At 38.1% G+C, this 24608-nt stretch overlaps 1 protein-coding gene across 7 annotated transcripts in view; it reads left to right on the top strand.

Annotated features, from left to right (window-relative positions):
• The first annotated feature begins 480 nt into the window (after nt 1–480).
• The window catches only part of ZNF782 (zinc finger protein 782), a 38278-nt gene continuing 14150 nt past the window's right edge, over nt 481–24608 (top strand). For 2 of the 7 annotated variants that reach the window (XR_010136559.1, XM_063714315.1), the window contains exons 1-4: nt 481–929; nt 2057–2154; nt 3012–3070; nt 10047–10173. Coding sequence is in view for 6 of the 7 variants with exons in the window: in XM_063714315.1 (XP_063570385.1) it covers nt 862–929; nt 2057–2154; nt 3012–3070; nt 10047–10173 (352 nt within the window). In the remaining variant the exon portion in view is untranslated. Of the gene's footprint in view, nt 930–1938; nt 2155–3011; nt 3071–10046; nt 10174–24608 lie in introns of all 7 variants that reach the window. The other 5 variants (XM_054520309.2, XM_063714316.1, XM_063714317.1 and 2 more) reach the window with 5 other exon arrangements.

Genomic DNA, 24608 nt, shown 5'->3' with positions numbered 1-24608 from the left:
GTGGAGGTTCCAGGTTGAAAATGTATAAAATTGTAAAGTAAATTCAAAGTTATATCATTTCAATGCTAAATACTTCAGTAGTGATTCCTTTTTTTAAAAAATCAATTTTTCTACAAAATTCTTAATTTTTTTTCACAGTTCACAAAAGTAACGGTACTTTTTTTCAATATTTGCAATTCCCAATCCATATTCAGCTTCCCAATTGTCTCCGAAAGTCTTATGGAAAAAAAAAATGCTGGTTCAACCGGGGACCAATGGAGGGCTACTCTTTGTATTTGTCAGTAGCGTTCAAGTTTTAACCTTTAACTTCTCCCTGTTTTTAGAGAGCCTGAGCAGAAGACTCTTCATAAAAACTCCATCCCCGCCAATTCTGAATCGCCGAAACGTGAGGAGTCACGTCGAAGGCGGACGCCAGAGCTTATGGGAAATGTAGTCCTGAATGAGTCTGGTTCGCCGCGCAGCACTCTGGGATGGGGCTACTGGGCTCCTTGCGCCTGTGCAGCCAGAGCCCTGCTTCCTCATTTGGGTTCTCGAGACTCCCGGGAAGCGGTTTGGGAAGCTCGGGGGTCGGCTCGGAAAGTAGAGGGGGCGCAGCTCTGGCGGGAGGACAGCGTTTGTGCCCGGAAGCGGGAGAGGAAGCGGGAAGTTCGTAGGATCCCCGCCCCCTGTGTCAGTGGATGCGACCGGGCGGGCCCTCGGCTTTGGCGGCCGGTGGAGAGGGACTTCGGCCGCTGGCTCCCGGGGCGGCTGAGGCTGAGCGCTGGTCCGGAGCAGGTGCCGGGTGCGGGCCGCGGTGTGCGGGACGGGAGCCTGGCGCGAGCGGCGGCGGGAGGGGAAAGCGCATTTGTAACGCGGGCGACGATGTGCCCGAAATCCCCGGACGGTGGGTCTGCATCGAGACGCCGAGCTCTGGAGCTGGAAAAACCCGGGTAAGTTCCAGCTCTGTCAACTGGAAGCCGAGGCGAATGCAGGGACCTGGATGAGAGTCAGGTTTCTCATCTGAAAGTGAGGGTATTAATAATGACTGCTTCATGGCGTTGGTTTAAAACTTTAAGTCACCACCTGTAAAGCAAACAGCCGACTGTAGGCTACTAAGCCATGAGCGACTGCTGCTGTTGTATTTAGAAGACACTTTGTTCCATTCATTGGGTGCCTATAACCACATCTGCATTAAATGTAACAACTGAGGCTCAGGTCACAAGCTAGCAGTGAGGGAGCTGGGGTTCAAAGGCAGGTGTGATTTATTTCCCGTTTCAGGCGCTAATATCACACCTGCCTAAAACCAGCATTGCAGGCTTCACAGCACTTAGCAGAATGGCATGTCCCCAAATACTCAGGGAGTGGATGTAGATGGAATCTTACCACGTGTCAAATGTAGTCTGGATTTCTGGTGTGTCTTCAGATCTTTTGGGTCAGACAGGTTCCTGGCCCCTTCTGCGTTGTCAGGGTGTCTCTCTTTTAAGTCTGATGTAAGGAATTCTGAGAGTCACATTTTTGCCTCTAACATGGTTTCTCAGGTCAGGTTGCAGGCTCCTTGAACAGAGCAGCCCTTGCGAGGTGGGAAGCAGGGGTCTCTGTGAACAGTTTTACCTGGAAGAGAACGCCTCTCAGACCTAGACCTCCCTCCCGAGCTTCAGAGCAGAGGCAGAAGAGCCCACAGAGGAGCAGATCCTAGATGTGCATGGTCAGAAGCAGTTCTTGATCCTCCTTCCCAGAATGAGCCAGACTTGGTGAAGCCTCCAGAAGCCACCACAGAATGGGTGACAGTGAGTGGTTTGGGCCAGCTTTGAGAAGAGCAAAATGAGCTAGGTGGTGGCCAGGGACAGGCTACTCAGGAAAGGCCACATCATTGCATAGGTCTGAGGGTAGGGGTAACCGGAGATTGTGTCCCCAGATCCCAAAGTAGCCCCCAGTCCCTTTGTTCTCCACTCTTTACAGATGCCATACTGCTGTTAACACATGTGACACTGGAGACTTTGTCCCTACCTCATAGAATCCCAGCATGATGATACATGAAGGGTTTTCCGTGGTTATCTACTTCTGATTCTTTTGAAAGCTTTAAAGACATTGGGCATGAAAGCTTCAGTGAGTTTCCGGGGATCCCTCGTTTGTGGCAGAGCCAGGAGGAAAACAGTTCCGTTCATTCTTTCACAGGTGAGTCACCAAAAGCATCTTATCCAAAGGCCTTTTGAGAAATACATCCCAGTATTTAGATGTTAAAACATCTAAAACTCTTTGCCTTAAAGTATCTCATCTCTTTTACAAGACTTTCTGTGGATTGTCTATACCAAGGGTAAACAATATTACTAAGAAAAATAGTTAAATGATGCACACTGAATATTTTTCTGCTAAGTTAATTTTGTGTTTTGGAGACAGAGTCTCATCCTGTTGTCCAGGCAGGAGTGCAGTGGCACAAACACGGCTCACTGCAGCCTCTACCTCCTGGGCTCAAGTGATCCTCCTGCCTCAGCCTCCCAAGTAGCAGGGACCACAGGTGCATGCCACCACAGCTGGCTAATTTTTTAAGTTTTTATTTTCTGTAGAGACAAGGTCATGCCATGTTGCCCAGGTTGGTCTTGAACTCATGAGCTCAAGCTATCCTCCCTCTTTGGCCTCCCGAAGTGCTGGGGTTACAGGCGTGAACTACAGTACCTGCTAGGTTAATTTTAATGAAAGAATAGTGTCTTACCCTGTGGTGTACTTTAATTCAGCTAATCCTCTATTGTCTTTATTTTTGTGTGTGTGTTAGAAGCACATGTGCATTGTTAAATCAATTGGGAAAAGTTTATGTTCACTCAATAAAAAACAGCAGTTTAAGCCCCATAACTATTTCAGAGTTGTCGTAGACAGTGCCACCTCTACGTGGTGCTTCTCATGCTTTTTTCAAGGCCTGAAGGGCCCTGTTGCCTTAGGAAGGCTGCTCCCCAACTGGGTTGCTGAGATTTGGGGAGGCGAATCTAGGAGCTGTGAGGTAGGCCAGACCGTGTGACATCCTCTTTCTGTCCCCCCAGCTGAGGCTTTACAGTTCTCTATACTCTCCCAAGATCCACAGAAAATGAACACATTTCAGGTAAGCTCTTTATTCATTCCCCACTTTGTATTGTAATGGATTTATGAGGTTTAGATAGGCCCTTGCATTAAATGGAAAAGGAGAAATAGATCAAGTAAGTCTTGAGGGAAAATATATACAGTTTTACCATGAACTCTGTTTGCTGTCAGCTTTGTCAAGGTTAGTAGGTTCCCTCCAGTTACCAGTTTGCCAAAATGTCATGTTAGTCATGAATGCACATGAATTATATTAAATACTGTTTGTGTATCAGAATAAATCTTTAGCTGTGTCCTTTAATTAATCTGTAAATATTGTGAATAATATAATGGATTTTCTAAAAGTAACTTGGATTCCTGTATAGACCCTAGTTGCTAATGAGTGTAGTAAGTTGCTTCTTACATGTTTTCCTAGCACTTTATGGTAATAATTTAGGATTTTTATTTCTGTGTTCACAAATTGGATTAAACTATACTTTCCTATTTCCCTGTTCAGTTAGGGTATCATGGTTGTCTCATGAAAGGAAATGGGGCACTTTTTCTTGTTTCTTCTTTTCTAGTAATTTAGAAAAATGAGAATATTGTGTTATATGTAGATTTTATGAAACTCACCTATGAATTTGGACCTTGCGAAGATTTTTTGTGTGAAGATTTTGATTATTGAATAAATGTATTAGTCAGGTCATTAGCCAGCTTCTTATAAGCTTATACTGGAGTTGTACTTTTTCAATATGATTTTTGTCATTACATTTTCATAGAAAATTGTAATCATTTACTTTTTTTATTTTCTTTTTTTTTAGATTTAGTAAATGTTTATTGTTGGTTAACCATTATCAAACAAGATTTTTCTTTGTCAGTATGCATTAAGTTATAGATGTACAGAGAGACAAGGTATAAACCAAGAGAAAAATAAAATGAGATACTACGATATTTTATTTTAAAAACCACATTGCATACACAAATTATAAAAATTTATAATTTTCACACCGCTTTACCATCCTTGTGCTAATATACTTTAACACTGAAGATGCAACTTGCCTACTTACTTAGCACTTTACTTAGATATATTTATTAAGATGCAAAAGTTTTCATAATATTGTATGTTTACTAAAACTGGAAAGATTTTCAATTTTAATACAAAACTTATTTGAAATTTTCGACTAAGATTCTGAACATTTTACTTTTACATTTTATTTTATATATTTTACTACCCAGGGTCTAAAAGAACTCAAGACAGGCCTTAACTAAAATGAAAGAGCAAGACTGAAATAATCATAATAAATGCTGTCTTTTCTTTATACTTAAAAACATTTCTTTAAAATGTTTTATTTCAATAGCTTTTGGGGTACAAGTGGTTTCTTGTTACATGGATGAATTATATAGTGGTGAATTCTGAGATTTTAGTGCACCCGTGGTCTGACAAGTTAGTGTACATTGTGCCTTATAGGTAGTTTTTTATCCCTAGCACCTTTCCTTAGCCTCCCACCCTCGCCTTCTTGGTCTCTAAAGTCCATTATGTCACTCTGTATGCTTTTGCATACTCATAACTTAGCTCCCACTTATAAGTGAGAACATACGGTTTGGTTTTCTACTCCTGTGATACTTAGAATAACAGCCTCCAGCTCCATCCAAGTTGCTGCAAAAGACATTATTTCATCCTTTTTATGGCTGAATAGTAGTCCATGGTGTATAGGTACCACATTTTCTTTATCCACTCAGTTGATGGGCACTTAGGTTGGTTCCACATCTTTGCAATTGTGAATTGTGCTGCTACAAACATGTGTGCTGGTTTCTTTTTCATTTATGATGACTTCTTTTCCTTTGGGTAGATACCCAGTAGTGAGATTGCTAGATCGAATGGTAGATCTACTTTGAGTTCCTTAAGGAATCTCCATACTTTTTCCATAGAGGTTGTCCTAATTTACATTCCTACCAGCAGTGTATAAGCATTCCCTTTTCTTCACATCCATGCAAATATCCATTATGTTTTGACTTTTTAATAAGGGCTATTCTTGCAGGAGTAAAGTGGTATCTCATGGTGGTTTCAATTTGCATTTCCCTGATGATTAGCGATGTTGAGCATTTTTTCTTCATGTGTTTATTGGACATTTGTATATCTTCTTTTGAGAAATGACAATTCATGTCCTTTGTCCACTTTTTTATGGGATTATTTTTTTTCTTGCTGGTTTATTTGAGTTCCTTGTAAATTCTGGATACTTTGTCAGATGTCTAGTTTGTAAATATTTTCTCCCATTCTGTGGGTTGGCTGTTTACTCTGGTAATTATTTCTTTTGCTGTGTAGAAGCTTTTTAGTTTAATTAGGTCCAGTTAATTTATTTTTGTTTTTGTAGCGTTTGCTTTTGGGGTATTAGTCATGAGTTCTTGGCCTAGGCTGATGTCTAGAAGAGTTTTTCAGATGTTGTCTTCTAGAATTTCTATGGTTTCAGGTCACAGATTTAAGTCTTTGATCCATCTTGAGTTGATATTTGTATAAAGTGAGAGACAGGGATCCAGTTTCATTATTCTACATGTGGCTTGCCACTTTTACCAGCACCATTTATTAAATAGGACAGGAGTCCCCAATCCATGGGGCCACTGACTTGTACCAGTCTGTGGTCTGTTAGGAATGGAACGGCACAGCAGGAGGTAAGCAGCAGACTAGTAAGCATTACCACCTGAGCTCTACCTCCTGTCAGATCAGCAGCATCAGATTCTCATAGGAGAGGGAACCCTATTGTGAACTGCACATGCAAGGGATCTAGATTGGGTGCTTCTTATGAGACTCTAACTAATGCCTGATGATCTGAAGTGGATCAGTTTAATCTTGAAACCATCCCCACCCCACCACCGCTGGTCCATGGAAAAATTGTCTTCCAGGAAACCAGTCCCTGGTGCCAAAAAGGTTGGGGATTGCTGAAATAGGATGTCCGGTCCCCCGTTTATGTTTTTGTATGCTTTGTCGAAGATCAGTTGTTGACTGTACATATTTGGCTTTATTTCTGGGTTCTCTATTCTGTTCCATTGGTCTATGTGCCTGCCTTTATACCAGTACCATACTGTTTTGGAAATTATAGCCTTGTAGTATAATTTGAAGTCTGGTATTGTGGTGCCTCCAGATTTGTTCTTTTTGCTCAGGATTGCTTTGACTATTTGGGCTCTTTTTTATTCCGTATGAATTTTAGGATTGTTTTTTCTAATTATGTAAAAGATGTTGGTATTTTGATGAGAATTGCATTGAACCTGTAGATTGCTTTGGGCAGAATGGTCATTTTCACAATATTGATTCTTCCAATCCATGAGCATGGGATGTGTTCCATCTGTTTGTGTCACCTGTGATTTCTTTCAGCAGTGTTATGTAGTTCTTGTAGAGATCTTTCATCTCCTTGGTTAAGTATATTATTAGGTTGTTTTTTGTTGTTGTTGTTGTTGTTTTGTTTTTGCAGCTGTTGTAAAAGAAATTGAGTTCTTGATTTCATTCTTAGCTTGGTTGTTGTTGGTATAGCATTGCTGCTGATTTGTTTACATTGATTTTGTACCCTGAGACTTTACTGAATTCATTTATCAAATCTAGGAGTCTTTTGGAGGAGTCTTGGATTTTCTAGGTATATGATCATATCATCTACAAACAGCAGTAGTCTGGCTTTTTCTTTTCCAATTTGGATGCCCTTTATTTCTTTCTCTTGACTAATTGCTCTGGCTAGGACTTCCAGAACTATGTTGAACAGGAGTGGTGAAAGCAGGCATCATTGTCTTGTTTCTGTTCTCAGGGGGAGTACTTTCAACTTTCCCCATTCAATATGGTGTTGGCTGTGGGCTTCTCACATATGGCTTTTATTATTTTGAGGTAAGTCCCCTCTATGCCTAGTTTGTTGAGAGCTTTTATAAAGGTACACTAGATTTTGTCAAATGCTTTTTCCGCATCGACTGAGATTATTATATGATTTTTGTTTTTAGTTATGTTTACGTGATGTATCACATTTATTTACTTGCATATGTTAAACCATCCCTGCATCCCTGAGGTGAAACCTACCTAATCATGATGTGCTTTTTGATGTGCTACTGTATTCAGTTAGCTAGTGTTTTGTTGAGGATTTTTGCATCTATGTTCATCAGGGATATTGGTCTGTTGTTTCCTTTTTTGTTGTTGTGTCCTTTCCTGGTTTTGGTATCGGTGATACTGGCTTCATAGAATGATTTAGGGAGGATTCCCTCTTTTGCAATCTTGTGGAATAGTTTCTGCAGGATTGGGACCAGTTCTTCTTTAAATATCTGGTAGAATTCAGCTGTGAATCCATCTGGTCCCAGGCTTTTTGTTGTTATTGGCAATTTTCAAATTTTTAAATTACTGATTTAATCTCTCTACTTGTAGTCTATTCAGGGTTTCAGTTTCTTCCTGATTTAATCTAGGAGTGTTTTATGTTTGCAAGAATTTATCCATTTCCTCCAGGTTTTCTAGTTTGTGCACATAAAGGCATTCATAGTAGTCTTGAAAGATCTTTTGTATTTCTGTGGTGTCGGTTGTAATGTTTCCAGTTTCATTTCTAATTGAACTTATTTGGATCTTTCTTTTCTTGGTCAGTCTAGCTGAAGGTCTATCAGTTTTAGCTTTTCAGGGAACCAGCTTTTTTGTTTCATTGATATTTTGGGGGTTTTTTGTTTGAATTTCATTTAGTTCTACTTTGATCTTTATTTCTTTTGTCCTGCTAGCTTTGGGTTTAGTTCCTGTTTCTCTGGTGCCTTGAGGTATGACATTAGGTGTCAATTTGTGCTCTTTTGGGCTTTTTGATATAGGCATTTAACACTATAAACTTTTCTCTTAGCACTGCTTTGCTACATCCCAGAGGTTTTGATAATTTGTATAATTATCATTCATTGAATTTGTAAATTTCTATCTTGATTTTATTGTTAACCCAGAAATCATTCAGGAGCAGATTATTTCATTTCCATGTATTTTTATAGTTTTAAAGGTTCCTTTTAGAGTTCATCCCTAGTTTTATTCTGCTGTGATCTGAGTAGATACTTGATATGATTTCAGTTTTTAAAAATGTATTGAGACTTGTTTTGTGGCCTATCATATGATCTGTTTTTGAGAATGTCCCATGTGCTGATCAGAATAATGTATATTCTGCAGTTCTTGGAGAGCATTTTGTAAATATCTGTTAAGTTCATTTGTTCTAGTGTGTTAAGTCGATTGTTTCTTTGTTGGCTTTCTGTCTTGATCTGTCTAGTACTGTCAGTGGTCTATTGAAGTTTCCCACTATTATTGTATTGCTGTCTATCTCATTTCTTAGGTTAGAAGTAATTGTTTTGTGAAACTGGGACCTCCAGTGTTAAGTGCATATAAATTTGGGATTGTAATATCTTCTTGTTGGATTGATCCTTTTATCATTATATGGTGACCTTCTTTGTCTCTTTTTTACTGATTTTCTTTGAAGTCTGTTTTGTCTGATATAAGAATAGCTACTTCTGCTTGCTTTTGGTTTCCATTTGCATGGAATATTTTTTTCCTTCCCTTTACCTTGAGTTTATATGAATCCTTCTATGTTTGGTGAGTCTGTTGAAGACAGCAGATATTTGGTTTGTGATTTTTTTAAAATCTATTTTGCCATTCTGTATCTTTTAAGTGGAGCATTTAGGCCATTTACATTCAATGTTAATATTGAGATGTAAGATACTGTTCTCTTCATCACATTGCTACCTAGTTTGCTTTTTTCATTGAATTATTGGTTTATAAGTCCTGTGAGTTTTAAGCTTTCAAGAGGTTCTGTTTTGGTGCATATCAAACTTTTGTTTCAAGGTTTAAAGCTCTTTTTAGCATTTCTCATAGTGCTGGTTTGGTAACGACAAATTCCCTCAGCATGTGTTTGTCTGAAATAACTTTATTTCTCCTTCATTGATGAAACTTAGTTTTGCTGGATGCAGAATTCTTAGCTGACAGGTACTCTGTTTAAAAAGGTTGGAGATAGGACCCCCAGTCCCTTCTTGCTTGTGAGGTTTCTGCTGAGAAGTCTGCTGTTAGTCTGATAAGTTTTCCTTTATAGGTTACCTGATGCTTTTATCTTAGTGCTCTTAGAATTCTTTCCTTCATGTTGGCTTTAGACAGCCTGATGACTATATGCTTTGGTGAAGATCTTTTTGCAGTGGATTTTCCAAGAGTTCTTTGACCTTCTTGGATTGGGATGTGTAAATATCTAGCCCAGTCAGTGAAGTTTTCCTCAGTTATTTCCTCAAATAAGTTTTCTAGACTTTTTGTTTTCTTTTCTCCCTCAGAAACATCAATTATTCTTAGGTTTGGCCATTTTATACATAATTTCATATTTCTTGGAGACTTTGTTCATTTCTTTTTATTCTTTTTTCTGAGCTTTTTGAGCTTTTTGTGTTATATATCATGCCACATCTCTGTGTACAGCTGCACAAGGTAATAATGAACAGATTTTCATTCTTGTAAAGATTCACTTCCCAGCTGGGCACTGTGGCCCATGCCTGTAATCCCAGCACTTTGGGAGGCCAAGGTGGGCAGATCATGAGGTAAGGAGATCGAGACCATCCTGGCCAACTGGGTGAAACCCCATCTCTACTAAAATACAAAAAACTAGGTGTGGTGGCACGCATCTGTAATTCCAGCTACTCAGGAGGCTGAGGCAGGGGAATTGCTTGAACCCAGGAATGCAGAGGTTGCAGTGAGCCAAGATCGCACCATGGGAAATGTATGCAGGAATCCTATTTATAATAATTTTACCTAGAAGGGTACTAAGCTTCCTCAGTATATTAAGTAATAATGTATGTGTATGATTGTAAAATAAATACAAATAAGAGCATGAGAACAAATATTTGTGCTAATTATGCATTTCAAAAGTAAGGCAGAATTAGGGCCATAATAAGAATCCCTTATAGCATTTTGTTTTAAATTCTCAACAGTAAACATAATGAGTTAGTTTCCAAAAACGTTTTCCTTTCCTTGATTCTGAACACTCAGATTAATCAGAAATGCGCCGTTACAGGCATCGGTGTCATTCCAGGACGTGACTGTGGAATTCAGCCAGGAGGAGTGGCAGCACATGGGCCCTGTTGAGAGGACCCTGTACAGAGATGTGATGCTGGAGAACTATAGCCACCTCGTCTCAGTAGGTGAGCACAGCTTACCATGGGGTTCCCTCCAGAGTGCAGTTCTGTTTCTCCTCTCTTTCTCTCTCTCCATACCGTACCATGTGACTCCCTCTACAGTGCAATTCTGGTTTTCCTTTTTTATATTAGTCACTTTTATTGAGGTGTATTTAACAGAAAATAAAATTCAGCACCTTGCAGTGTACAAATCAATGAGTTTTGAAAAATGTATACATTGATTACCACAATCCAAATCATGGTTTGGAATATTTTTATCACCCCCAGAAGATTCTTTGTAGCCCTTTGCAGTGAGTCCCCTCCCTCCATCCCTTCCTCCACAACCCCTGGCAACTACTAGTCTGCTTTCTATTGCAATAATTTTGCCTTTTCTCAAATTTCATATAAATGGAATCATAAATTATATACTCCCTTTTGTCTGGCTTTTCTTTAGTATAATGCTTTTGAAACTCATGCACATGTGTGTATAAGTGTTTAATTATTTTATCCTAAGTAGTGCCACTTTGTGGGTATATACTGCAATTTATTATCCTTTATCAGTTGGTCAACATATGGAATTTTTTCCCAGTTGGTGCTTTTCTGAATAAAGCTGCTATGAACTTTCACATACAAGTCTTTGTGTCAACATATGTTTTCATTTCTCTTGTGTAAGTACCTAGGAGTGAGCTTGCCAGGTCTTTGATAAGTTTATCTGTCTGTAACTTTATGAGAAACTGCCAAATGTTTTCAAACTGGCTCCACAGTTTTTCATTTTCATGAACAGTGTCTGTGAGTTCTCATTACTCTTTGGTTACCATTATTTGGAAAATTTTGCTGTTTTTAACAATTCTAATTGGGTTTTAATTTGCATTTTCCTGACGACTAACAACATTGAACCTCTTTTTATGTGCTTTTTAGCGATTCATAAATCTTCTTTAAGTGACCAGTCAAATCTTTAGCTCATTTTTGTTTCATTTAGTTTTTAGTATTTTGTTTTAGTTGAAGAAGTTCAGACCTTTATTAGATATATGTTTTACAGACTTTTTCTTGCCATCTCTTGCTTCTCTTTTTAAAGAGAAACTGTTTTCAGTTTTTAATTTTTTGCATATATTTTAAGAAACCTTTTTTATATTGAAATAATTATAGATTTATGGGAATTAGCAAAAATTGTGTCCTCACTTTAGCTTACCCCAAAGGTGGCATGTTTTATAACTATAATACAGTATCAACACCAGTAAATAGACACTGGTACAATGTGTGTGAATAGCTCTGTGCCATTTTATCACATGTGGAGATTGATGTAACCACCACAGTTAGAATTCAGAACTGCTCTATCACCACAAAGATCTCTTTGGTGCTACTCATTCATAGTCACACCCATGCCGCCTCTCACATTGTTCCTGATCTCTGCTGACTACTAATCTGCTAGCTCTATAATTTTGTCATTTTGATACTGTTATATAAGTGGAATCGTACAGTATTTGATGTGTTGAGACTGGCTTTTTCACTCGGTGTAATGCTCTTGAGATCCAAGTTGCAGTGTATCCATAGTTCATTCCTTTTATAGCTACGTAGTATTTCACTATATGAATATCATTGTTTAGCTGTTCACCTATTGAAAGACATTTTGGTTGTTTCCAGTTTGGGGCTCTTATAAAGTTGATGTGAACATTCATGTTCAGATTTTTTGTGAACATAGTTTTTCTGGGATAAGTGCCATGGAGTGTGATTGTTGGATTGTATGGTAAGTTATGTTTTATTCTTTAAGAAAGTGCCAAACTATTTCCCAGAGTTGCTGTACCATTTTGCATTTCCACCAGCAATGTATGAGGGATCCAGTTATTCCCTATCCTTTCTGGTACTAGGCATTGTTGCTATTTTATGTATTAGTCGTTGAACAGGTGTATAGTGATATCTCATAGTGATCCTAATTTGCATTTCCCTAATGGCTACTGATAATCAAATATCTTTTCATGTGTTCACATGCCATCTGTATATCCTTAGTAAAATGTCTGTTCATGGCTTTTGTCCATTTTTTAATTGGAAGTTTGTGTGTTTTGCCATTGACTTTTGAGAATTTAGATAGTCTAGATATGAGTTTCTTTGTCAGATGTGTGGTTTGCACATTTTTATACCAGTCTGTAACTTGTCTTTTCATCCTCTTCATGGGGTGTTTTGTAGAGCATAAGTTTTTAATTTTGATGAAGTCCAGTTTATCAGTTTTGTAAAAATGTTATCCTATCTAAGAACTCTTCACTAAGTCTTTGGACCAAAGGTTTTCTCCTATTTTTAAAAATTGTGTAATATATTTTACATTTTAATTATGGTGCATTTTGAGTTAATTTTTGTATAGGGCATGAAGTGTAAGTTGAGATCATTTTTTTTGTTTGTTTTTGCCTATGGATATCCATTTGCTCCATGCAGCACCATTACCCTTCATTGAATAGCTTTTTCACCTGTGTCAAAAATCAGTTGGCTGTATTTGTATGAGACTATTATATTCCCACATTATATTTCTTTTTCAATATTGTTTTAACTATTCTAGTTACTTTGCCTTTGTATATACATATTGTAATAATTTCATTATGTTAAAATCTTACTGGGTGTTTGATAGGAATTAAAGCTGTTATCAATTTTGTGACAGTTAACATCTTTACTGTTTTGAGTCTTGAGTCTTATAATCCTTAAACACAATATATTTCTCTATTTACTTAGATCTTGATTTCTTGCTTCAGTGTTTTGTAGTTTTCAGTATAAAAGTCCTGTACATGTTATATTTATACCTCAGTATTTCATTTGGTTGAGTAATTGTTAATGGCATTGTGTTTTAAATTTCTGTTTGCTTACAAAGGTTGCTAGTTTATAGAAATGTAATTGATTTTTGTATGTTTGTTCTTTTATGCTGAGATCTTGCTGAACTTTCTAGGAAGGCTTTTTGTAGATTCCTTGGCATTTTTTAACATAAGCTATCATGTCATCTATGTATAGGGTCAGTTTACCATCTTCCTTTCTAATCTGTATGCCTTTTATTTCCTTTTCTTCTTGTATTACACTGGATAGGACTTCTAGTACTGTGTAGAATAAGAGTGGTAAGAGTAGTCATCCTTGCCTTGTTCCCAACCTTAAGGGAAAAACATCTAGTCTTTCACCAAATGATCTTTTGTAGATATTCTTCATCAAATGGTGGAACTTCTACTGTATTCCTAGTTTTCTGAGAATATTGATTATGAATGGATATTGAATCTTGTCAAATACTTTTTATGTATATACTGCTGTGATTACATGGTTTTTCTTCATTACTCCATTGATGTAATAGACTTTGTTGACTAGTTTTCAAATATTGAACTAGCCTTATATACTTGGAATAAACCTTACTTGGTAATGTCATAGAATTCTTTTTATTTGTTGTTTGATTCTATTTGCTAATATTTTGTTAAGTAGTTTTGCATTTATGAGAGAAATCAGTCTGTAGTTTTGTACTACCTTTGTCTGGTTTTCATATCAGCATAAGTCTGGCCTCATAAAATTAGTTGGAAAGTGTTCCCCCCAATTTTCTGGAAGAGGTTGTATAGAAGTGGTGTTTATTCTTCATTAAATGTTTGGTAGAGTTATCTAGTGAAACCATCTGGGCCTAGAGACTTCTTTTTGGGGAGTTTTACAAATCAATTTATTTAAGTCATATATATGGATATTAAAATTATTTCTATTAGGTGAATTGTGGTATTTTTGCTTTTCTAACAATGAGTCCATTTTATCTCAGTTGTCATGTTTATATGTGTAAAGATGTTCAGACCATTCCATTATTATCATTTTGATGTCTTTAGGATCTGTATTTATAGACCTGTTTTATTCTTTATATTGGTCATTTCTGTCTTCTTGCTTTTTTATTTTTTTGTTCACTCTTCCTAGAGGTTTTACAAGGTTACTGCTCTTTTCAGCCAACTAGCTTTTTCTCTCATTCATCTTTCTCTTTTGTTTTTTTGGTTTTAATTTAGTTGATTTCTACTCTTAACTTTTTACTTTTGCTTATGTTAGGATTATTATGCTCTTTGTCTAGCTTTTTAATGTGAGATCATGCACTATTAATTTTTCTCTTTTCTAACGAACACATTTAGTGCCATAAAAAATTCAGCACTGCTTTAGCTGCAACATACAAATTGCATATTGGGTTACTAAGACGTGTCTCTTATTTATGTCTAGAAGACATATTTCTTCTTCTTTGATTGAACACTCATTCATATAGTATGAGACTGTATGAAGAAATGCAATTAAAACTTAACAACTGTTTAATTAATATCCACTTTTTGATAGACACCAGTGCAGTTCTCAAGTTATTCAATAGCACAGCCTTAATTTTCATAGGGTGATTTGAAGAGTTTCTGAGGTTAAGAAAACCTTTCTATTAAAAAGAGTTGTAATTTTTTTGAAGCTAGGTGAAGGAAACATGAGGGGAGGGGTTCACTGAACTCTCTTTTTTACTTTTTCAAAGAAAATTTTCAAATTCAAAGGAAAAGATAAGTGTTGCTTGAGAAAAACTCTAAGGATATCTAGGAATAAGCTAAATAAGGAAATATAAACACTCCAAGCAGAGAAAAGAACAAGCACAAAGAGCCCTAGTAGAAGAAAAGATAGTGAGTACAGAGACCTGAAAAAGAACCAGTACACCTGGAACAAAGAAAGCAAGAAGGAATATGGTACAAGATGTGGAAGTGGACCAAGTGAATATATATTATTGAGGCCATATTCTGGGTTTTAAGCAATAAGTAGTCATTGAGGGCTTTAAGTAAAATAGTAATCAACCATATCTGCTAAGAAATGTAATTTTTTGGCACTAAAAGAAATTACAGGTGCATTAATTTTTACTCAGCAACATATACAATACTCAGCAACAATACCTGCATAAACACAAAATGATATATACACAAGGTTATTCATTGCAGCATTGTTTGTAAGAGCAATAGAATATCAACAACCCAAATGTACATCATTGACTAATTGGCTAAAAGTGTGTTACTTCTACACATAAATGAAGACTATGCAACCATAAAATGGACAAGAGCCTGTATACAAATAAGGAGTGATACTCAGTAAATATTAAGTCAAAAGAAGCAGTAGAATGGTGTGCATAGGAAGCCATCTTTGAGTAAGGAAAGAGAGAAGAATATACGTAACTGTTGATATTTGCGAAAATGAAACACTGGGAGAAAAATCAGAAAGTAATAAAATTTAGCAGGTGTGGGGGGGCGAGTGATTAGAACAGGAATGGAAGTGAGACGTTTAATATACCTTTTTATACAGTTTGGATTTTTGAACTACATACATGTTTTGCATATTGAAAGATTACACTAAATTTAAAAGGCATTTCTTAAATGTGAAAGTTTTAGAGACTGATAGTTCCAGATAAGATTGATTACAGATACTTCTTCCTGTTCCTCCCTCAAAGTACAGCTAAAACCACTAGGCATTATATACAAAACACATAAGAAGACTTTGAACAGTGAGAAGGACACAGACAAGCTAGGGACATTGGAACCCAAGAAATGACACCTCTTTCTCAGTTTTATTTTTGCCTAATGTATCAGCCTGAAACACCAATTGGTACAGACAAAAAAAAAAAAAAGTCCCAAGTAAAGCCTGCTTCCTCTAGACAAAAGAATAGGAAAGCAACCACCCAGAAAGACAGAAAATTTTAGACAACTGCCCTACCCTAACTAAACACTACGGAAAAAAACTGCAGCTCTCTCCCATCACCAAAAACTGACTTCCACCCTGGTCCTAGAGCATCAGAGTACTCCTCTGGCTCTCTAATGGGGTGATTTCAGATGAGGCCTAGTGGTAAGCCAGGACTCTTCCTACCAACTGACAGTAAAAAGTTGCCTGGATAGGCCAGGCGTGGTGGCTCACGCCTGTAGTCCTAGCACTTTGAGAGGCCAAGGCAGGTGGATCATGAGGTCAGGAGTTCAAGACCAGCCTGGCCAACATGGTGAAACCCCGTCTCTACTAAAAATACAAAAATTAGCCAGGCATGGTGGTGGGTGCCTGTAATCCCAGCTACTCGGGAGGCTGAGGCAGAGAATTGCTTGAACCCAGGAAGCAGAGGTTGCAGTGAGCAGAGATTATACCACTGCACCCTAGCTTGGGCGACAGAGCAAGACTCCGTCTCAAAAAAAAAAAAAAGTTGCCTGGATACCTACCTGATGGTGTTATTAGAGGCTAATCTGGACTCCCAACCTCACCTGGCAGTAAGAACATGTGTCCTCCTTCAGCTGCCATGGTATCAGAGGGAGCCTCCTAAAACAGAAGATGAAGAAGACCCAGAGTCACATAATACCTGGAATATCTAGTATACAATTGAAAGTAATAACAGTAATAATGTATCGGGTCATTATGACATATGGATAAGTGAAATGAATGAAAGCAGTGCCACAAGGGATGACAGGAGCCACAGGTAATACTGTTATAAGATGCCCACGATACGTGTGACGTGGGATAGTTATAGTGTGATTGTAAGGTGAATGATGATTACCTTAAAACATATATTGTAAACCCTAGGGCAACCACTAAAAACATTTTAAAAGAAGTATAAATGATATACCAAGAGATAAAATGGATGTATATAAAATGCTCTTTAAAAGGAGAGAAGGCAAAAAGAGAGAAGTAGGTAGAAAAAAAAAAACAAAGAACAAGTGCAATGAACAAAAAAGTTTTAAAAATTAATCCAGCTATGTTAGTAATCACTTTAAGTGTGAATAGGCTCAAAACACCAGATGTAGTACAGTAATAAATACAGTCAGATTAGTTAAAAAAGTAAAGCCCAACTCTATTTTGTCTATAAGAAGCAAACTATAAAACCAAAGACTCAAGTTAAAAATAGAAAAATGGGCTGGGCGCAGTGGCTCACGACTGTAATCTCAGCACTTTGGGAGGCCGAGGTGGGTGGATCACAAGGTCAGGAGTTCAAGACCAGCCTGGCCAACATGGTGAAACCCCATCTCTACTAAAAATACAAAAATTAGCCAGGCGTGGTGGCAGGTGCCTGTAATTCCAGCTACTTGGGAGGCTGAGGCAGGAGAATCACTTGAACCCTGGAGACGGAGGTTGCAGTGAGCCAAGATCACTCCACTGCACTCCAGCCTGGGCAACAAGAGCAAGACTCTGTCTCAAAAAAAAAAAAGAAAAGACAAAAGAAAATAAAAATACATCAGGCTAACACTAATCAAAATTGAAGTAACTATTAATTTCAGACAAAGCAGACTTCAGAACATGGAAGATCATCAAGGATGGAAGAATATTACATAGTAATAAATGGCTCAATTCTCTAAGAAAACATAACAGCCCTAGACATTTATGCAGTTAACAACAGCTTCAAATTATATGAGGTAAAAAACTGATAGAACTAAAAAGAGAAATACACAAATCTACAATTAAAATAGGGAGACTTAAACACCGCTCTGTCAGTATGGGTAGATCAAGCAGGCAGAAAATTGCTAAGGATATAAATGACCTGAACAGCAGTGTCAGCCAACTTCGATCTACTGACATTTTTAGACTACAGCAATAGAAAAATATACATTCTTCTCAAGTGCATGTGAAACATTCATCAAAAGAGACATTCTAGGCCATAAAGCACACCTTAACAAATGAAAAAGTACAGGAATCATAAAAAGTATGCTTTTAAACCATACCAGAAATCAAATACAGAAAGATAGCAGGAGCATTTCCAAATATTTGGAAATAACCAACACACTTGTCAACACATGAGTCAAAGAAAAATTCTCAGTATAATTTTTTTGAAAATGAAAGTACAAGAAATTTGTGAAATGCAGCTAAAGCAATAATCAGAGGTTAATTTAAGTGTTAAGTGCACATAAAACAAAAAGGCAGGGCACAGAGGCTCACACCTATAATCCCAACACTTTGAAAGGCCAAGGTGGACGGATCACTTGAACCCAAGAGCTCAAGACCAACCTGGGCAACATAGGGAGACTCTGTCTCTACAAAAAAATATAAAAATGAGCCAGGCATGGTGGCACCTGCCAGTAGTTCCAGCTACGTGAAAATGAATAACAGAAGGAAAACTAGAAATGTTACAAATATGTGAAAAATTAACAAACTCTTAAACTACCACGGGGTCAAAGAATCATAAGACAAATTAGAAAATACCTTGAGAGAAAAGAAAATACAACATAGCATACCTTCTGGGTGCAGTAAAACCAACAATAAGATGGAAGTGTATAGCTATAAACACATACATTAAGGAAAAAGAAAGATCTCAAATCAATAACCTAACTTCACATCTTAAGAAACTAAAGAAAGAGCAAACTAAACCTAAACCTAGCAAAAGGAAACTAGAGATTAGAAGAGAGATAATGAAAGAATAGAAAAACAATAGAGAAAATCAATGAAACCAAAGTTCTTTTTTAAAAAACCAACAAAATCGATAAACTTTTAACTAGATCAGTTCAGAAAAAAAGGGAAGACTCAAATTACTAAACTCAGAAATGAAAATGGGGACAGTATTAGCAATTCTACAGAAATAAAACTGATTATAAAGGAATGCGTGAACAACAAATTAACCTAAATGAAAGAGACAAATTACTTGAAGTACATAATCCACCAAAACTGAATCATGAAGAGATAGAAAGCTCAAATAGACCTGCAAGTAGTGTCTAGTACCATTCACCAAGTAAAGGAACCAAGATTCCTTAGGAAAATGGTTGATTCTAAGGGCTAGGCGAGAAATGTACAAGATGAGAGTGTGGGGCATCTTGTAGAACGAGAAAGTAAGGAAATTGCTCAAAAAACAAAACTATGCGAGTGTCTCAGTCCATTTTGTGTTGCTAGAACAGAATACCTGAGACTGGGTAATTTATAAAGAAAAGTTTGTTTGGCTCACAATTCTGGTGGCTGAAAAATCCAGGATTGGACAGCTGCATCTAATGAGGGCATCATACTGCTTCAACTTATGGTGGGAAGTGGAAGGGGAGGGGCCATGTGCAAAGAGATCACATGGCGAAAGAGGAAGCAAGAGAGAAACGAGGCTCTTTTTAACAACCCATTCTCACAAGAAATAATCTATTCCTGTGAGAGTGAGAACTCAACCCTTTGGGAGGGCATTAATCTGTTCATGAGGGATCTACTCCCATGACCCAAACATCTCCCACTAAGCCCCACCTCCCAACACTGCTACATTGGGGATCAAATTTCACATTGAGTTTTGCAGGGATGAACCACACCCAAACCATACCTTTCTGCCCCTAGCTCCCCAAAACTCATGTCCTTCTCATATACAAAATATAACATTCATTCCCACTAGTCCCAAAAGCCTTAAGTTTTTCCAGCACCACCTTAAAAGTCCAAAGTTCAGCTACAAGCCTGTAAAATCAAAAATAAGTTATTGGGCAGGCATGGTGTCTCACACCTATAATCCCAGCACTTTGGGAGGCCAAGGCGGGTGGATCACCTGAGGTCAGGAGTTCAAGACCAACATGGTGAAACCCCGTCTCTACTAAAAATACAAAAATTAGCCAGGTGTGGCACGCGCCTATAGTCTCAGCTACTCGGGAGGCTGAGGCAGGAGAAGCGCTTGAATCCGGGAGGTGGAGGTTGCAGTGAGCTGAGATCAGACCATTGCACTCCAGCCTGGGCAACAGAGCAAGACTTGGTCTCAAAAAAAAAAAAAAACAAGTTATTTACTTCCAAGATACAATGGTGGAATAGGCATAAGGTCTGAAACCCAGCAGGGCAGACATTAAATTTGAAAGCTCCAGAATAGTCTCCTTTGACTCCATGTCCCACATCCTCAGCACACTGGCGTGAGTAGTAGGCTTCCAAGCCCTTGGATAGCTCCACTCCTCATGGCTTTTCTCTGCCCAGCTTACATTGCTGCTCTCACAGGCTGAAGGCAAATGCCTGCAGCTTTTCCAGACTGAGATTGCATGCTACTGGTGGCTCTACAATTTTGGGGTCGTCGCAGTGGCCCTAATCCTGAAGCTCCACTAGGCATTGCCTTAGTGGAGACTCTGCAGTAGACCTAACCCAAATTTTTGCTTGGCCTTGCCCTAGCAGAGGGTCTCTGCAGTGGCTCTGCCCCTGCAACAAGTCTCTGCCTGGGCCTATAGGGTTTTTCATACATACGTTGAAATCTCAGTGGAGTAACACACACCTCCAAGGCTTGCTGCTCATGCCCTCTAGACATAAGCCAGGGGATGTAAGGCTTACACAGCACAAGCCTTACCTGGAGCCACTTGACCCCATGGCTGCTTCAGCTGAAGCAGCTAGGATGCAGGAAGCTGTGTCCCAAGGTGTCCCAAGTGCAGCAGCCTGGCCCTTTCCCCTGAAACTATTCTGCCTTCTTAGGCTTCTGGGCCTGGAATGGGAGAAGCGACTTGAAGATATTCAAAATGACTTCAGGGTCTTTTTCCCATTGTTTTGACCTTTTGCTTATGCTAATCTCTTTAGCAAGCAGTTGCTCAGCCACATCAATGGATATCTTTTCTAAAAATTCTCCTTCATTCTCTTCCACATGGCCAGGCTGCAGATTTTCCAAATCCTTCTACTTTGCTTTCTTTTAAATTATAAATTCCATCTTTAGATTATCCCTTTGCTAGTATAACTCCAGCATAAGCTGTTAAAAGTAACCATGCAGCTTCTTGAGCACTTTGCTGCCTAGAAAGTTCTTCCACCAGTTATACTAGTTCACCACTCTTAAGTTCTGCCTTCCATAAAGCCCTGAGGCATGGAGACAATGCAGCCACCTTCTTTGCTGCTGTGTAAAAAGGATGGCCTTTTTTCCAGTTCCCAATACATGCTTCCCCATTTCCATCTGAGATCTTAGCGGAATGGTCTCTACTGTCATATTTCTCGCAGCATTTTGTTCACAACCATTTAACAAATTTGTAAGAAGTCTGAAAGTTTCCTTTGTTTTCCTGTCCTCATCTGAGCCTCAGTAGAATCACCCTTAATGCTCCATTCATGGCAACATTGGCCTGCCCCTCCAAATTTTTCCAGCCACTACCCATTACCCAGTTCCAAAGCTACTTCCGCATTTTCAGGTGTTTGTAAAGCAACAACCCACTCCTTGGTACCAATTTTCTTAGTCTGTTTTGTGTTGCCGTAACATAACAAGTGAGATTAGGTGATTTCTAAAGAAAAAACATTTATTTAGCTCACAATTCTGGTGGCTGGGAAGTCCCAAATTGGACAGCTTCATCTGGTGAGGACGTCATGCTGCTTCAACTCATGGCAGAAAGTGGAAGGGGAGCAAGCATGTGCAAAGAAATTGCATGGAAGCAAGTGTAAAACTGAGGAAGCCAGACTCTCTAAATAACTCACTGTCACAGGAACTAATACATTTCTGTGAAAACAAGAACTCACACCCATTGAATGGTGTATTAGTCCATTCTTACGCTGCTATGAAGAAATACCTGAGACTGGGTAATATGTAAAGGAAAGAAGTTTAATTGACTCACAGTTTCACATAGTTGGGGAGGCCTTAGGAAACTTGCAATTATAGTGGAAGGCACCTCTTCACAGGGCAGCAGGAGAGAGAATGAGTGCCCAGTGAACGGGGAAGCCCATTATAAAACCGTCAGCTCATGTGAGAACTAACTCACTATCACGAGAATAGGATGGGGGAAACCATCCCTATGATTCAATTTTCTCCACCTGGTCTGTCCCATGACGTGGGGATTATGGGAACTACAATTCAAGATGAGATTTGGGTGGGGACACAGCCAAACCATGTTAGAGGGCATTAAAGGGATCCAGCCCCATGACCGAGCACCTCCCACTAAGCCCCACCTCCCAGCACTGCATTAAGGATCAAATTTTAACATGTATTTTGATGGGGACAAACCATACCCAAACCATAGCAGGGGATATGTCAAAGAACAGGGGAGCCAACTGAAAGAGCTCCCAGTAGCCAAAATTGCAACAGTTTGAGTAATAAAATAAACAACATAACCCAAAGTATGAAAAACTCGTGAGTCCATATTGATATAAATAATTGAATAAATAAGAGAGAATAGAAAATCTCCCAAATAGAAAAATTCCTAATAATTTATGTAGTTAACTCCTCTTCAAGGAAGTGGAGCATAATTCTCCACTGCTGTAGTGGACTGTGCCTGGTGACAGTCTTCTAAAAAGTATAATATGCATACAGGAGAAAAGGAATAACTATAATGGAAAACCCTGGCATCCATTACCTCCACCAGGTGATCAAAGTTATCGTCAGTGATAAGTCTGTTGATGGCATATTCCCTTGATGAGATGTGATGAGAATGGTAGACACTTTACCTCTGGTCTTTCTCCGAGGAACACATAACCCCACTTTAGTTATGAGGAAAACATCAGATAAACCAAAACTGAAGAACATTCTACAATGTCCTTTAAACTGTCAAGGTGATCCAAAATACCACAAAACACTTATAGTTTACAGGAGCCTACAGAGACAGGATGACTGAATGTAATGTGGGATCTTGGATGAAGCTGTAGAACAGGAAAAAGACATTAGGTAAAAAGGAGCTCTGAATAAAGTGTGGACTTTATTTCATAATGTATCAGTATTATTAGTTATGAAAAAACTGCCATCGGAATTTCTGATGTTATATGAGAAAACTGTGGTAGTTTCAGTTGTTAACAGTGAGGGAAATTGGTTGCTAGGTATACAAGAATTCTTTCCATCCTTGCAACTTTTCTGTAAATCTAAAGTTACTCTAAAACTTTTTAAAAAATCATTACATGTGCACAGCAGCAGAATAGAGAAGATGGAGAGAAGAATTGCTGAACTTTATGACAGAACGATAGAAATGAGACATTCTTTACAGAGAAAAAACTAGACTGAATAAAAATGAACAGAACCCCAGAAACTACAAGAAAATCTCTAACGTTTGTGTAATTTGAATCCCATAAGAAAAGGCTAAAAAAAAATTCAAAGAAATAATGGCTAAAATTTTCCCAAGTGTGGTAAAGGACGTAATCCTAGAGATTCAAGAAGCTGAGTAAATTCTATACAGGATAAACCCAAAGGAATTCATGCCAAGAAGCATAATTATGAAACTTCTGACAACTAAAGATAAAGAAAAAAATCTGACAAGCAACTAAAGGGAAACAATATATTACTTCTGGGGAAAAAGAATTTGAATACAAGTGGATTTCTTATTAGAAACCACAGAGAACACATGTTTCAAGTGCTGAAAGAAAAGAATTGTTAACACAACTCTTTATCCAGCGTAAATATCTCTTGGAAATGAAGGGAAAATTGAGACATTCTCAGATGAAGGGAAACTAAGAGTTTATTGCCAGCATACCTACCCTGAAAAAATGGAAGGAAGGAAGTTCTTGGAACAGAAATCATAAAAGGAATCTTTCAAGCATCAGGAAGGAAGAAAGAACAATGGAAAGAGTAAAAATGCTAGTAGATAACAATATGCCTGCCTTCCCCCTTGAGTTTTCTAATTTTGTTTGATGGTTGAAGAGAAAAATTGAACATTCTCTGATGTGGTTCTCAATGTATATAGATGAAATAGTTAAGATTATCATATTATAAACAGGAAGCAGATAAGGGACTTAGAGTCCTTTCATCTTTACACTCCACCTGAACTAGCAAAATATTGATACTTGTCACAGTGAACTGTGGTAATATGTGTATAATTTAATATATAGAGTAACCACTAAAAAAACTACATTAAATGGTATACTCAAAAATATTACAGAAAAATAGATAAGTAAAAAATGGAATTCTAAAAAAAAAATGTTCAAGAGAGATGATCAGGGCAAAATGAATAAAAATTCAAGGGAACAAACAGAAAACAAATAAAATGGCAGATTAAAGCCCTAGCTTATCAAAAATTACGTTAAATGGTCTAAATACACTAATTAAAAGACAGATTGAAAGAGTTGGTTTTTAAAATTCAACTAAATATATGCCATCTACAAGAAATTCACTTAAAAAAAATAGGTAGATTGAAAGTAAAAGAATAGAAGAAGGTATACCATGGAATATTAATCATGAAAAAGCAGGATTGGCAATGTTAATATTAGATAAAGCAAACTTCAGAGCACAGAAAATTATTGGTAACAGAGTGATGTTACATGTCAGTCTGCCAAGAAGACGGCAATTTTTTTTTTTTTTTTTTTTTGAGACGGAGTCTTGCTCTGTCGTCCCGGCTGGAGTGCAGTGGCACTATCTCGGCTCACTGCAAGCTCCACCTCCTGGGTTCATGCCATTCTCCTGCCTCAGCCTCCTGAGTAGCTGGGACTACAGGTGCCTGCCACCATGCCCAGCTAATTTTTTTTTTGTATTTTTAGTAGAGACGGGGTTTCACCATGTTAGCCAGGGTGGTCTCGATCTCCAGACCTCGTGATCCGCCCGTCTCAGCCTCCCAAAGTGCTGGGATTACAGGTGTGAGCCACGGTGCCCGGCCTAAAGACAGCAATTTTTGAATCCTAAATGTTTCAAC

Source organism: Pongo abelii, chromosome 13 (assembly GCF_028885655.2).
Source record: "Pongo abelii isolate AG06213 chromosome 13, NHGRI_mPonAbe1-v2.0_pri, whole genome shotgun sequence".
Lineage (NCBI taxonomy): Eukaryota > Metazoa > Chordata > Mammalia > Primates > Hominidae > Pongo > Pongo abelii.
Note: the sequence above shows the minus strand (reverse complement) of the source record. Positions and strands in the feature narration are given on the sequence as shown.